Here is a 16346-nt window from a genome sequence, read left to right as displayed (position 1 = left end):
ATTGTCTTGCATGTTTTTAGAAAGAATTTATTGTGCTCAGTGAATGCACGTGTTTGGATCTGTAACTTGTGTTAAATTATCCTATGTGAGTAGTCACTGAGGACTATCATAAAGTTAATGCGTTGCACGCTAATTATAAATTGGGTTTTCTAATGCAACGTACCTGGTTTGTGTAGCTGAAGGTTTCTTTAAATGGCTTTTGCTTAGTCACAGCTTAATCTTTATGCATTGATAGCCTAGTTTTAATTAAACAGTAACTGTTTTCCAGTTGATTAACCCCGATAATTCCTATTTTAGTTAGCCACTTTTGAGCGAAGCCATTTAGCTCTTTTATCAGCCCTTAATGTGTGTTTCACGTGGAATTCTCATATTCTAGGTTGCCTTTTGCAATCGCCGCTTATGTAACACACGACGCAGCCGCGTGTAACCTTGGACTGCGTGGCATTCCGTTTATATTTATGAAACGCAGAATTTACATTATGCAACTCTGTTTACATTTCTCCTTGTGCTTTGTTCTCATTGAGAAAAATTGTGTAGCGGTATCTAATCTGCAGGGTTTTTTTTTTCATTCTTTAATGCTTAAAACCCCCAGAGGACAGTAGTGCTGAGGTCAGTGTAGTGAGGGAGGGCTGGAGGGGTTTGAGGAGCAGGGCAGTGAGTGGTAAAAATTGGGATTTTGGTTCAAAATCCCTGAGATGATTTTGGGCCGGGGCCTGTGGGCCTGTTCCCCGGCCTTGCCCCTGCCCTACTCTGGCAAAGGCCTCGGCTGCGGCCTTGCCCACCTCTAACTTTTAGTGGTTTGCTTTGGTATTTTACCTTTTAACTCATCAGTGGAACACACTGCAGATAGGCTTTTTAAGAAAGAACGAGGGAATGCATCTCCCTTTTCACATCTGTTCCCTCAAAGTACATTTTTGTGCTGAAGGCTACAGTGGAAGTGTAAGCCCTAGTAGTGAACTATATGGTTTAATAGGAAAGCCACATGCTTTTAAGAAACCTACTTTGAAAAATGGGTTTTGTAATTAACAGTAAAGTATTTTTCACAAAGTTTGAAAGGGAAAACGCCATCAGTGTTGCAGCTCTATATTAGTGTATAGATGCCACTGTCTCCAGGAGGTGTTGGCATGGAAACTTCACACTATCGCTCCCCGCAGCCACTGAATACCATGTTCCCTACCCCTACAAAGTTGTCACCTACGTCTGTCTGCATAAAATGTGCATCAAAACGAAATGGAGAATTTCCACGTGGTTTTCAGAGCGGTCTGTGGGGTTGGCGCGGATATTCCGTGTACCAGCATTCGCCAGACGTACTCGGGATATTATTTTCTGTGACTTACTATTGAGCAGCAACGTAAAGTCTACACATATTCTTAGAATTTATTTGCATGTTTCAACTTTGAGCTTTGCTGTTTTACCAACAATGCCAATTTAGAGATGAAATTTTAGAAATGTGTGTTCTAGTAGCACCACAGCAATGCTCATCCGTTTGTAACCACAACGTGTGTACTTGAGCGTTTCCATGACAGGTTGGATGTATAAATAGCTGTTTTTGTCCTGCTTAGGTGCCGCAGCGAAGGCAGCTTTGCTGTTGCGGTTTGTGGTGTGACAAGAGAAATGGAAGCTGCAAAAAACCCCTGTTTTTTGCATTAAAATCCCCTGTTTTTTGCAATGATTCTGTCGCTCTCGCTCGGTTCTGCCCTTCATAGCCCTGGATTTACTTGCAGCAGTACTCAAGCTGCCTTTTCTTTTGCAGTCACTTAGTTTTCCTTAGCAAGCTGCAGTGTGCGTGTCCTTGTTTAAACAGCTCCTTTGTGGTTAATTTAAATTAAAACTGAAGACAAGGGCCTTGTGCCTGTTCGTCTTGTAGAACCTGAATGCTGTGAAGTACATGATTCCTCTTGACTGGTCCCTGTGTTGCGTGTGTCATCCTTCCGAGGCAGCTCAGCAGCACAACAAACACCAACCCGACATTTATTAGGTCATTTTGGAGAGTCGGATACATGAGTTTCTCCTAAAAGCCTGCGTGAAACAATGTAAAAGAGCATGTTCGACTCCTGAAGGGGGAAATATCCAGCTTTTGCACAAGAACAAGCTTTGGAGGTTGCCTAAAGCATCCTTGCTCTTACTTTATTTTCCTGCTTTCTAATGCACACCATTCTCTATGTGACTTTCTGTCATTTTCTCTCTTTAGTTTGACTTTCTTCTGTTTTCCTCAGGCAATCTTTTCAATCTTCAGTTTAGTCGTCTTGGTCTCACAGTACAGTCCAATCTTTAAAGCTTTAACGTCAAGATTAACCCTTGATTGTTGGCATATCCCTGGTAGCAGCTTTGCTTTTGGACCGAGTCAATATTTATTGAAAAGAGTTTTAAATTTTAAAACACGAAGAGGGCAAGATCAGTGAATAAATGAAGTCTCTATAATTCTACATCTAATACAGATTTTCACCCCTTGCCAAGTCTTTCCACCATGAGCGTAGCTGACAACCAGCTTCATCTGCCCGAGTGAAATACGTGTGTATTGATCCGCCCAAGTGAAATATGTTTGTATTGTTAAAGTGCAGTTCTATAGATCTGCCTTTGACAGGGAGATGGATGGGCCATTTTAGCGGTGAAACATTTTTTAATGTTGAGAAACTATCTTGTCTACAAACAATAAAGCGATTTGTCGTAACAAATGGAAAATATTTTGCTTGCTGGAGATTACACCATTTGTTTTCGTTTTCCGTGGCATGTTTTGCTCATTATGCTGCAGGAAGCAAATCCAAAGTTTTATGAAGAACAGCTCATGATGGCAAAGCTGAGAATTGAGCTGGGGGATCACGGGCCTGGGGGAGCTGCTGTGAGTTCCATGTTTGGGAAGGAGTTGGGGAGTTGGTTAATTCCTGGACAGCACAGACCTCTATGAAGAGAGGCCTCATAGGTGATCTTGTTTTGCCTTTAAACACTTTCCATCATGCCATTGTTTTGCTTGGAAGGAAGAGGGTGCAAACTGAAGTACAGCTTGCTGGTGGTGAATGTAACTGTGGTAATGTTTGAGGTGAATATAAGGTGTGTATCTGCCCTTAACTTGTCAGAAAGGGAAGGGAAAGTATAAACGTACCAAAATGTGCGACCGACTTTGCAGCAGTGGCACGTGGCTGGGAAAACTTGCGTAGTGGTGGGAGGGTTTGTTGGGTTTGCATGGTTTTGGTTTGTTGGTTGTTTTTCCAGATTTGACATTTGATGTGAGCACAGCGATGTGGATTTAAGGCGAAGGCGAGCTTTGCGTTCAGCCTGACGCGGCTCCGTGCCCTGTTCCATTCTCAGGTCTCTCTAGGTGTTCTCTCCAGCAGCTGGTCCCGACAGGCTGCCGAGCGTCGCTCCTACGGCGGGTTGATGCATTTGGTGACCTGTCACTGACGTAATTTAAAAGGAGCAGTTGTCTGTTCCAGCTTTTGTTCCCGCTGTTGCGATACACCAGCGCACGCCTGCTACTGGCCATCCCTGGATTGGCTTTTGGAGACAAAGACTGAGTCTTTTTCCCTAAAGCTCCGAGTGTTCTGCTGTAGTACGTAACTTAAATTTATCAAGGTCACTGAACCCTATTTAATGTGCTCCCTGGGAAGATGACAGGGTACAAAACAATCTTTTGTACCCTTCTGTCAGAAGGATGAAGCAGTAATATAAGAGCTCAGTTATTTGTGTGCTGAAGGGGCCGTGGTTATCTCGTGATATGACAGATTCGCTAATGATACCTGACAGAACTATTGCAAAGAATAATTGTAAAAAAACCCTCTACTATCAAGCAATGCTTTTAAAAAGAAAATATTTTCTTTCTATAATACCAAGAATGTGGATTCCCATAAGACAAATATTGAGTTTGGGTACCCAGCCAGTAGGTGTAAATTGAATAGAAAGTATTACCACTATATTTCGAAGCAGTTTCTCGTCTGTAGAGACTTTTAATTTTTGAAATAGATCCTGTATTTTAATACTTTTTATTGATTTCTGAACAATTCTAGAATATAGTCCTTGTCTTGCTTGGGAGATGCTGGGGTTGGATGGTTGTTACTGAGCTGTGCTTAGAATCACGGTGCTGATTTACACCAGCTGAAAGTCCAGGCTTGGGAAGTGTGGAATGGCTTTTCTGTCTAGGTCGTTGCATTTAAAACAACCCAGGTCTTTGCTGCTTTCATTTTTGGAACATTTACAGCATTGAGGTGTCATTCTCGTTGCGAGATCCTGCTTGATTTTTACCAGTTATTCTTGTTCGTTGCTTTTTTTAAGGAAAAGTCATCAACAAAGACTTGCGCCACTACTTGAGCCTCCAGTTCCAGAAGGGCTCCATAGACCATAAACTCCAGCAAGTGATCAGAGACAATCTCTACTTGAGAACCATCCCTTGTAAGTATGTAAAGATCAGCCTCATTTGACTAACCGACACGTTTTTGAGAGCTTTAAGTGCCTTCTCTCCTAATCTGGTTTATAGTTCTCCTTTGCAGCAGGAACTTCTGTAAGTGGCTTTGCTAGTTTCATATCTTAAGTTGCGATGAAAAGGTATGGCCAATACAGACCAACAAAACAGTGAAAACATCAGCATTCAAGCTCAGAGTACCCCAGGAATATCTGTGTTTTACTCATCAAAGGTTTGTCAGTTGTTGTTAGAATAACCAGAGCCACCATGGGAAGCAAACCTTCCTCAGCGTGATCAAACCGTGCAAACGCGACCTGGTTATTTGTCAGCGTGCTGGGGTTTTTTTGCACAAAAGAAGAGGAAGAAACTGCGTGGACAAACTTCAGTGTCACAGCAAGAATTAATTAATCGGAGAATCTGGCTGGACCTGTCCCGTTGCTTGTGCCAGCCCTTCTGCTCTGAGCATCTGCTGGCAGCTCGTGGTCCAGCCTGCGCAGGTGTTAATTCATTCGCCTTTAGCGAGGTCCCTAAAGGTCACTGCTCCAACCAGGCCCGCTTTGTAGAAAGCACCGTTCAAGGTACAGGACACTCACACACACCAAATAGCCTGTCGTTGCTTCGCCCTTCCGTGCCATTTAATTCCTTAATTATCACAAGATCGTCCTTTACTTTGTCTCAAAGGTTCGCTGATTAAAAAGGCTCGTCATGGGTTGTATTTAAATATTCATTGCACTGAAAATGTAGAGGTTTGTTGACTAGTGTTTCCGTAACTACAGGAATTCCACTCTCAATTTAGCGTCGTTATATTGAGCGCGCCCAAGAGTTTGTGATTTTCTTAAAAGATAGTAATAGTGAAAGGTGTTTTTTTTACTAGCAGCTCTTGTTCATGCTGCTGCCTGAAAAAATTCACATATGCCTTTAAAATGCTGTTAGGTTGTAGGCAGTAATGAATCAGTGGAGTCCTTTCCAGGAGAGCTTTAATTAAGCTATTATACCTATGGGAGGCCCGTATTTATAGACATAACACTTTGAGAACTTCTGCGTTAACACAGCAATTTACTGATTACTTAGAAAAAGCTTACCTATAGCTAGGCTTTGGAGTATAGATGAATTACACTTTGAATTATAAGGTTAAAAAATAGGTTTTGCGCCCAGTTATGGGTTTAGTGGCCCAAAAATCAAAGGTGCTTAGTCATGCTGCACATAAGAAGAATTCTCTCTAATTGACACCTCACCCAGCTTTTGTTCTCCTCCTTCCTCAGCACCAGAACTGTCATTCCTATGTGATTTATTAGCCTAGTTTTTATGCATTATTGTTCACTTCCTCTGGAGTGACACCAGCATCGTATAAAGATTCAGGAACACGTTGTTTTTACAGAATTGTACCACAAACAGGCAGCACTGAAGTATCTTACGAGAGTGTTTTCTCTGTCTTCTCAGGCACTACAAGGGCTCCCAGAGATGGGGAGGTCCCTGGCGTAGACTATAATTTCATTCCCGTTGAGCAGTTTAAAGCCCTGGAAGAAAGCGGAGCCTTGCTGGAAAGCGGAACGTATGACGGTACGTTGACGACATTTGATGAACGGGAATAAAGACCCAGTGCTCATGTCCTGTGTCTTGCTATAAGTGCATCTCTTTCTACCCCGGAGGTTCCACTTTTCCCGGTAGAGCAGCAATATTAAATCAATTATCTGGCTGTCACCACTTCGATCCTCGCCCTCACTGATATTTTCAGAAGGGTTTCTTATTTATTTCTTTTTTACGTGGTCAAACCCATATCCAGCCACCAAATGTTACCCCAGCAAGAATTTTGAGCAGCTCTCTCTCTGTGTGCTCAGTTCCCTAATAAAAATCATATGAGCAGTCAGGAGAGAGGTCAACTGCCGAAATTCCTTTCCAGAAAACAACAGATGATTCCTCGGCTTTGTGTTTTAGATTAAAATATCGCAGTAAAAATCTGTTCCTTTCTCACCAGTACAAATCAGTTGTAGATGAAGCCATATCAACAGATTTGTTTAGCAAGTGTATTGTCAGTAGATTGTAGGACTGTAGTTTTAAAATCGATTACTTGTAACAGTTTTTATGTAAACATACTTAGTTTCTGCACAAAATTAATTGATGTTTTGACTTTACCGTGTTTCTGTATATTACTCTGCTAATCAGTTATCAGTACAGAGAGTAAGAACAATTGATTTTCAGTGTTTTGCTGCTCTCAGACTGTTTCCCAAGTGTCTTTATGGACTGGATGAGCTTTCGAGGTCCCTTCCAACCCCTGACATTCTAGGATTCTGTGATTTTCTTTGGAAACATGTGGCAGGATAGACATTTTGAACTAAATATATTGTTTTCTGATGTCCAGTAGCATAACTGGCAAAAAGACAAGGTGGGAATACATAAGTTTTGAGTGTCAGTTGGGTTTTGATAGTGCCAGTGTCTTCTTAGGTTAAGTTACAGTTCAGATCTTTCACCAAAAACACGTTGTGTGGGCAATAAAATCTTTCAGCAAGTATTGGTGCTTTAGAAATGTGGATTTCTGTCTCATTGTCAGGTAATTTTTACGGCACGCCGAAGCCTCCAGCGGAGCCCAGCCCCTTCCAGCCCGACCCAGTGGATCAAGTTCTATTTGACAATGATTTTGATACCGAATCGCAGAGGAAAAGAACCACGTCCGTCAGCAAAATGCAAAGGATGGAGAGTTCTCTCCCCGAGGAGGAGGAAGAGGAGGAGAAGGAAACAGTTAACGGCAGCGGAGGGACAGGTCGGTTGACAAGGGGAGGAATTCCCTGAAGTGTATGAATAGATAACAAGTATACAAATAACATCCATGCTTGCTTGACCCGCTGCCTTTTTTTTTTCCTGTAAGTTTTCCTGAAGTTTGAAGGCAGTTTTCTATTCAGAATGGTGTTCTTACTCAATTTTGAAATGATCTTTTAAAAAGAAACAGCTGTTTTCCCAGCCAGATGTGCAATTGCATCATAAAACGCTCTGCTCAGTAGAGAACATGTAGTGCTGGGTCTCGGCCAGCTACATGAGGAGGAAGGAAAAATTTACCCACTCTTCAAATAACAGAATCTTTTGTGGAGTATAATTCATACCCTGTAAATGGTATTGTTTAATTTTAGGGAGATTACTGAATTTGCATGCAGGAGATTGGTTTAAGAGGCCACGCTAGCTCATACTGTAAATTTTTCAGACGATTTTGCTTAAGGGAACTATCGCGCAACCTGAAACTGCCCAAAGGGGAGTTTGTGGAGAGAAATAAATCAGAATATATTGCAACTGCACCTAATCTTGCAAACATTGAGGCTGACAACACCACAGCACAGTTGGGTGCGGGTCGCAGGCATCATGGTGCGATAAACCATACTGAGTTAACTTTGGGGCGGAAGGGCGGAGTTCTTGCATTTAAAGTTTTCTGCAGGGAATTTTTGGGGCTTTTTCCTTTTTGTGGCTTGTGGGAGGGTGTCGTTTGGTTTGCTGGCAGTTTGCTTCTCCTCTCCATTTCATTCTTTGAGGAATATTAGTAGGATTTGATGACATTTCAAACGCTGTTCTCTATATAGGAACGGCAACAAAGTGTAGTCAGCTTGGATTTCTGCCAGCGTTGATTTTTCAGCGTGGGCTCAGACACATAATACGAGGTTAATTCTGTTTGGCAGGGGAAGAGCAGAGTTCAGTGTTTTCATGTCAGCTTTTCAAAGTTCGCAGCTGAAAAAAACAAAGTGGAAAAATGCACATCACATACAGGGACGTGTTTGACATCCGCTCGTAGCCAGATTGAGAGGGTGGTTCTTTGTGAGAAACAACATAAACAGCTGACAAATAGTAACACTTTCCCCGAACAACTGCAGAAAACAAAGAAAAACATTCAGATTCTCCTGACTGGGTGAAACCTGTTCCCAGCTACAACCAGACAAGCAGCTCCATGGACTTCAGAAATTACTTGTCGAGGGATGAGACCCTGGAACCGCTGCCCAAGAACTGGGAGATGGCTTACACCGACACGGGCATGATCTACTTCATCGAGTGAGTAACCCACACCACAGAGGGTTCCTGTGCCCGTCTGCAGTGCTGCTGGGCTGCAGTTTGAGAACCTGCTTGCTGCTCTTGCACCTCTCCTTCCTCTGCTCTTACTGCTTCTATTTCTGTATTGAATTTAATATATTCCTACCGTTTCGTTCCTTACTGCTGCATACTGCCATTGCACAGGAAAACCTTGTGATTCCACGTGCAAAGTCAGCTCGTATATAATATGAGGGTCTTTTATCTCACAAGATACAAAGCTGGGTGGATGTTGCCAGGTGAGCTATAACAAATGTCTCTGAAATCTGAGAGCTTGTTTATTCTTCGCTGCTTGTGTTCCTTGGCTGGGAATGCACGCTTCAAAATACAGACAGCACAGATTAAAGCCCAGGATTGGGAAGCAGCTCTTATATGCACATGGGAAACAGCCTCATTTATTGATTTCTAAAGGAAACAAAAGCCTTACTGGTAGTTAAGCATAAGAGGCTAAAAATGTTTTTTCCTTTTAGGTAGGAACAGCTGATATTCCCACGTGAGCTCTTGAGGGCAGGGGAGCGTGTTTGTGCCTCGAACATTTCCCATCTGTCCTGGAGAGTCTCCAGGGTGCTTGTACCTCTGAGCAGCATTGTTGCCTTTTTTTAGCATTTTATGATGTGGCTGAGGCTCAAATAAAGGTGACATTACCTAAAGGCTACGGTTTGCACATGGTGGTAGATATTTTAAAGTTAAGGTCAAGCAAAGCTCTGCAATCTGAGGGCGTTTCCTCCTCTGTGTTCTGCTCCACAGTCACAACACCAAGACAACCACGTGGCTTGATCCACGGCTCTGTAAGAAAGCCAAGGCTCCTGAAGACTGTGAAGATGGAGGTGAGGTGTTCCGGATCTCTTTGTCACCTGTGACTGGTTTGTCACAGCTGGGTACGATCCATTACTGCTCCGGTAGGAGCTTCTTCGTGACACACGCGACTGGAGCGGGCAGCGGATTGCGGTGTCCCCGGTTTGGTGGCAATAGGAGTTTACATCAGACTGGGAAAGTCCTTAGTATATTTTCCCTGGAGTAATAGAATCTGACTGAATTCTGGGTTTATCTGTGTTCCTGAGATGGGAACAAGATCTTTTTTCCAATGACTGTGATTGCTCAGGAGGGAGCTGCACATGGTAGTGACAATCTCAGTGGAAGTTGTCACACGAGTGGAATGTGGCAGGAGGAAAAGCTCCATCAGTGCTAGAATACAGGAGTAATGAAGAAGACAGAGCATATTGCTAATTTATTGCATATATTGCTAATGGTACCTATTGCATGTGACATGATATATTTAAATGTGTAAGTAGAGGGAACAATGACTCCCTTCACCTCTTCAAGCTGTTGCTTCAAGACTTACAGGTCAGGTTCACAACTGGCCTACAGACAACTCCTGTTTCCTACGTAGTCATGCAGTTTAGTCCGCTAGAAAACAGTACTAAATAGTTTGTGTCTTTGGCAAATGCCTGATATGTAACAAAAGCTGAGGCAAATTCAGAATAGCCAGTCGTCTTCCTAAATAGCGCAGCCTAACAATTAAGAATTCATAATGAAGCCAGCTGGAGCAATGGCCGCATACTGCTGCTTGTTAAACATACGTGCAGCTCGCCACAGGATAAAAAAGAGCACTTTAAATAGAGAGATGCAGGATATCTAAATGATCAACATTTAAATGAATAGACCCACTGGGTCTTTTGTCAAACCCTATGAAGCGGTACTGGTATTAATAATTGGTACCATGCTGTCATACACTGGGAAAATTCCTGTTGCCATCAAACTTAGGGCAGCCTCAAACAAGATTACATGGCAATTTTATCCTTCAAATGTCTAGCTACCTGACTGTATCCATTATTCTAATATTTAAGTTTCCATGGTCAGCATAACTAGAACACTAAAGCTAAATTCTGATATTTGCAGATAGTTTTTCACCATCATGGAGAGTTTTGTTCTTTTTGCTTGCAGAACTTCCTTACGGATGGGAAAAAATAGAAGACCCTCAGTACGGAACATATTATGTTGAGTAAGTGCTAATTATTAATTTGACACAGTTATACATTTACAATGTATTGAGTATTGTCCAGGCACGGATGAGGAGTGAGTTGAGAGTCTATGGGTGAGAATTAAGGGACAGGCTGGCAGGGGTGATACTGTTGTGGGTGTAACCTCATCTGGGTGTTCCTGTTCCATGGGGGGATTGCATCGGATGAGCTTTCCAGGTCCCTTCCAACCCCTGACATTCTGGGATTCTGTCTGAGTTCATAAACATTATAGGTAGATGGAAGCAGCACACAGGGTCAAGAGAAAAAGCAGCTTTTCTCAGTTCTAAACTATCACAACCTTTTTAAAATGTGCAGAGTGAAGGTGTGCTCTACCTAATAATTACAGAAAGGAAAATTGTATTGGCTCTTAAAGTAAATTGAGTTGTGGAAAGAACAAAAATGCTTTCAGTGTTGATTATGATAGTTTGGCATTCATTCCTCCAGAGCGTTAATTTGCGGTAGTAAATAATACTGTTTGTAGATGGCTCTTTTGTGGTTGTCTTTTCTGTGAAACAGGCAGAACGCTTTCTGCTGAAATCCTGATCTACCTTTTGTATGTCTACAGTCATATTAACCAGAAAACTCAGTTTGAAAACCCAGTATTGGAAGCCAAAAGGAAAAAACAGCTGGGACAGACTGATGGCGGCTCCTCAAAATCAGGTACCGCTGGATATTGAGTTCTTCGTCACTTATGTCTTTATCTGTGAGAATGCGTCATAAGTAACAGATTTTGGAATTCATCGAGGCATTAGCCTCGTCTTTTTGCTGCCCATTGTGGTGTTGCCCTCCCAAATCTGTAGGCTTTTTTGAATGATCTTTTAATGTTAAAATTGAACTGAGACCTTAAGACTGCTTTAAAATAATTTTGATCGTTTGAAGCTCGTTGTCATAAGCAGCTTTTGAATATATGGTGAGTTAGAAGAGCCAGCTGGAAGATGCAGATAAAACCACACCTTGAATTTTATGCTTTTGATCTACTTTGAGCTTGGTATTCAAGGGTTAGAGTGTAAAACTGGGAACTGTAGGCGGGAGCTTTAATTCCAGCTCTGTCGAAATCTGTACTACAACACTCTTGATGTTTCTAATTCACTTAACTCAGCTGTGAAAGGAGTGTAACGGCATCTTGTTTGCTCCACTCCATCACAGCGCTGCAGAGGTTAACCAAACAAATCATTAACCCTTATGACACCTTAAAACAACCAGAAACCTTACCAAAACTAACCCTGGTTTCCTACCTTTGTGTGTCTGTGTTCCATAACTCAAAAGGACTGGAGAAGTCTGTCTTCACTAGAGATCCATCCCAGCTCACAGGAGCACTTCTACGGACATCACTGAAAAAAAGCACGATGGGATTTGGCTTTACGATCATCGGAGGGGACAGACCTGATGAGTTTCTCCAGGTGAAGAATGTGTTAAAAGATGGACCCGCTGCACAAGATGGGAGAATCGCACCAGGTCAAGCATTATTTCTCTAAACTTCCATTTCCTGTGGTGCTTTTAGAGGCCCAGGAGCCTTGATGAATGAGCGAGCAAAGCTGTGTGAACTGGCCAAGCGAGGAAAGGAGGGATGAAAGTACCTGCGATCCATGAAGAATTGTACACTTTGTTATTATACATTTAATTAAGTCAACTCTAAGCTTACTGTAACATACAGCATACATACTAGAAAAAGCAAAATGCTTCTTTACATAGCACATAGGCTCTCTTACTCTTCAGATAAGAAGAGTTCGTGCTTTTGATGATTTAATACCATTTCGTTGTGAAATGAAACAATTTCCTGCTTTGTTGCTGGCCTATTGTTTGAACTTGTTTGTAGGTGGTTCATTTTCCTCCTGTGTAAACACGGAGATGGTCCTGCCGCATTGTGTTGTGGCGCACGCACGCTGGAATGAAAAGATGTGTATCTGTTCCTGTTATTCATGTAACAAGAGAATTCCTGTTTTACTGATGCCCCAGCATTGAAGTGATAAGGCCGTTTGCTTGCTGGGAGTATTGTATTGCAGATGCCAAGTTTCATGATCAAAATAATGCAAATTATGAAACGAGGTTTCAGGATTTGAAGCCTACTTCCACTTCATTTTGAAAATAGATCCTTAGCCATGTGTGACAAGAGTGCAGAACGCGTGTGGGCGCAATCCTAGCTTAAGTTCAGCCAGTCCTAAAATAAACATAGGACACCCCCCCCCCCCCAAAAAAAAAAATCCGATTTATTCTGGATTGAGTTTAGGATGCTGTACAATATGAATTAAAGTAGAAGACATCTGCTTGCGGTGTTGTGCGTGCACTGCTTCATCTCCTGTGGCTCTACGGTATCGTTTTTAAAATCTGCTGCAGATTAAACTTTATATATTTAGCACACTGTGTCCTGAGATGAAATAGAATCAATGCAACGAGGAAATTCTTTATGCTTTTTGGCAACAGATAGCCAAGAGGTGATAGCCCAGCCACCCTGCATTGTTAGTTTTGAGGACTGAACAGCGATTCCCTCCAGTTGGGCTTTTGTTCTGGGGCTCAGAACACCACCAGATGGGTACAGGTGGTTTCATTCCTGTTTTTGACGCTGTTGAACTTTCTTTTGTAACAGGTGATGTCATTGTAGACATAAACGGAAGCTGCGTCCTTGGCCATACCCATGCGGATGTTGTCCAGATGTTCCAGCTCGTTCCCGTCAACCAGTACGTGAACATGACTTTGTGTCGTGGTTATCCTCTTCCCGAGGACAACGAAGACCCCGTCGTGGATATAGTGACAGCCACACCTCTTATCAATGGACCGCCTGTGACCAAAGGAGATGTTTGTGTCACCAGCCAAGATTTAATAGCAGGAACAGTTGTGTTGGACCAGAATGGAAAAATGGGCCCTATGTTGGTCAACGGTCGTCTCAACGGCCCTTCCATGGACATGACGGAGCAGAGGATCTCCCTGGCATCTTCTGGAGGCACCCAGCCCGAGCTGGTCACCATTCCCTTGGTCAAAGGCCCTAAAGGCTTTGGGTTTGCCATTGCAGACAGTCCCACGGGACAGAAGGTGAAGATGATTTTAGACAGCCAGTGGTGCCAAGGCCTTCAGAAGGGGGACGTGATCAAGGAGATTTGCCATCAGAACGTACAGAGCTTGACACACCTGCAGGTGGTGGAGGTGCTGAAGCAATTTCCAGTAGGAGCAGAGGTGCCGCTGCTCATTGTAAGAGGAGGTACATACGTAAATTTACAGTTGTCGTACATGGTTATGTGCTTCTTAAAAGTCCCTTTTAAGTGTGATATCTAAATCATGTCCAGTCTTGGCAGCTAAATAGCAGTTTATTATGTCTCTGAGCCATTATGTTCTATGTTTAATTTATACCCCGTGGTATTTGGGAGGAGAACACGTTGCTAGGGTTTGTTTTTTTTCCTTTTTTTTTTCCAAAATTTTATGATGATGCATTTATGGACCGTCTCTTCCAAGTGCTCGGGGAGTACTAGAGCAGAAACGTGGCCTCTAGCATAATACAGAGCGTATGATGGATGGGGTTTGCTGAGGCTCTCCAAATGTATTCCAGTAAGTGCAGCTGCAGTGGAGGGTGGTGACAGGAGCCGGGAAGAAGCATCAGCAGTGAGGCGGAGCCGATCGCTGGAAATACCCCCAAAATTCTCATTTTTGCTCTTCATTGACCATCAGTCACAGACCAGGACGCATCTTCTCCCCAAAAACTGACTGGTAGATCGCGTGCGTTTGCCAGACAGAGCTGAACGAATTGCGAAGCAACATGTGGCTGCTTAGTGTCCCTTTAAGCTTTTATTGTAGCCCTGAGTGTCACTCGAAGCAGTCATTGACATGTGCAAAAATCTCCAGGTCTTTTTCCTTATAAATGCTACTATTCCTTAATCAGCGAAGGAGATAATTAGTTTTCTTTGGTAGCGAGTGAAATTCCTCTACAGAAATTCACAAAGTCTCCATATCCAATGAACCGATGTGTCTTTGGGTTGAGCGGTGTCTAACAAGAAGAGAAATAGATGGTTTTTCATTGTTGCACAGCTGGCAATTCTAATCTGAGACCTCTCTGAAGTGATGGTTTTGGTCAAGTGAACACTGAAGATTGAATGAGCAGTTATTATATTCAGCCTAGGAGGAGCTGATTGTGTTACGTTAATGCTGTTTAAACTTTTGGTGCCCAAGTGTTGAAATTGCTTTCTCCATTGTGTCTCCTTCAGGTCCACCTTCACCTACTAAAACTACCAAAGGGGTGAGTATTAGCCATGTGTTTAAATGTGTTTCTATGGAGAATATTCAGGGATTTTCAGTTACAAAACTGCCTCATAAATATGGTGTACTTAACACAAAAGATTCCTTGGAGGTGTTTAATGGAGGTGATGGATCTCTCTCTTCTTACCACTGAAGAATCAAGAACGTGGCAAAGATCTTGTATGACAAGAGGTGTAGTATTGTTGATTTGTCACGATTTAAATATGACGCTGCTGCTTAAGTTCTATCATTATTTACTTTATTTTGCACTATACTTAAAATCACTGCGTGCCCGCTTTGAGCTGCCTTTGTAATCTCATTTCTGGATTTTAGGAGCCTCGTCAGCGCAGGCTAAAAATACTTTGGACTCAGGGACTGGCGTTCGAGCACACGTGCAGTAGCCATTTCCCACGGAGCATTCGATGTTCAGTGGCATTAAGCAGCGTGGCAAAATAATTCGGTTAAAAAGGGCAAGTTCTTGTGTTTATAAACATACAAGAAGCGTCAAACTGCTAAACCCCTTGGGGGTTTTTCTTCTGCTCTTCGTAAAAAGGCATCTCTAGGTCTGTTCCGCTTGTGCTTTTGTTTAACGTGCACAGACACATGCAGGCTACCGTCTTCCAGTTTTCCGGATTGGGTTTCAGCCCAGAATAAGTATTTAGAGTTCCTTGAGTGCGTAATCGATTGGAAATCAGGGTGGGAGACCACAAGCACGCTTGGCGTCCTTTGTGAAATACTGTTAGGCGTGTTGCAGCTATCGGATCATAAGAGAAAAATGCAAATACTGACGTCGGTAACTCCAAACCCCCTTTCTAAGCCTTTCAGTAGAAATTGGTGGCCTGTGGGGACGACTTCAGTGCAGTCAGACACGTACCTACTGGAAAAGCTACCTCGAGGTCTAATATTATTCCCTTGTTTTGCCCTCCGTTTCACCTCCACGTGGTATTGATCGTCTTTGCGCGCACAAGTGTGTGAGTTCAGTTGTGCTTTTGATTGAAGGTGTGTTTTGTGGGCTGGGCTGTGTTGCAGAAGGACAGGCAGGACAGCTCGGGGAGTTTGGAAGCTGTTGGTGACCCCATCCCGCAGCCGATGCCGTTCCCGCCCACCGCTGTGCGACCAGGCTCTCCCAAACTGGACCCTTCCGAAGTCTACCTGAAGTCTAAGACCATGTACGAGGACAAACGTGAGTATTTCGGCTTCAACTTGGAAATAGTCAGTTGTGAAGGAATTTGATTTGTCGTGTGTGATAAAAGCACTGCGACTGCCGAGTCCGCTAAGCTCCTGTAAATAAAACGGTTCCAGAAATGCGTAATCCATACAGAAAAACAATTACAATATCCTTCAGCCCTGTTTATGATAAAACAGTTAATGATAGAAACGGTCTCAAGGATGATGTAGTTCTGAAGCAGACTTGACCGTTTCGAAGTTTCCAGAAGGCAGCTCTGATGTGTGTTACAGACCAGGTTTGATCCTGCCCCACCATACGAATGCAGCCGCGGTTTCTCCTCTGACATTCGTCAATCCATCCTATCCCTTTTCAGCCTTTTCTCAAAAATGTATTTGTCCATTTTGTAAATAGGACATCACTGAAGATTTGACTGTTTGAATGATGTACTGTATTTCTATTCCCTGTGTTCCGTCAATAGGAA

At 42.9% G+C, this 16346-nt stretch overlaps 1 protein-coding gene across 2 annotated transcripts in view; it reads left to right on the top strand.

Annotated features, from left to right (window-relative positions):
• The window catches only part of MAGI3 (membrane associated guanylate kinase, WW and PDZ domain containing 3), a 52906-nt gene that overhangs the window by 22977 nt on the left and 13583 nt on the right, over positions 1-16346 (top strand). For both annotated transcript variants that reach the window (XM_082069185.1, XM_082069186.1), the window contains exons 2-12: positions 4267-4383; positions 5834-5953; positions 6942-7151; positions 8245-8419; positions 9203-9282; positions 10400-10457; positions 11042-11136; positions 11743-11931; positions 13061-13669; positions 14667-14698; positions 15727-15880. In XM_082069185.1, coding sequence (XP_081925311.1) covers positions 4267-4383; positions 5834-5953; positions 6942-7151; positions 8245-8419; positions 9203-9282; positions 10400-10457; positions 11042-11136; positions 11743-11931; positions 13061-13669; positions 14667-14698; positions 15727-15880 — 1839 coding nt within the window. The remainder of the gene's footprint in view (positions 1-4266; positions 4384-5833; positions 5954-6941; positions 7152-8244; positions 8420-9202; positions 9283-10399; positions 10458-11041; positions 11137-11742; positions 11932-13060; positions 13670-14666; positions 14699-15726; positions 15881-16346) is intronic.

Source organism: Streptopelia decaocto, assembly GCF_964273445.1.
Source record: "Streptopelia decaocto genome assembly, chromosome: 19".
NCBI lineage: Eukaryota > Metazoa > Chordata > Aves > Columbiformes > Columbidae > Streptopelia > Streptopelia decaocto.
Note: the sequence above shows the minus strand (reverse complement) of the source record. Positions and strands in the feature narration are given on the sequence as shown.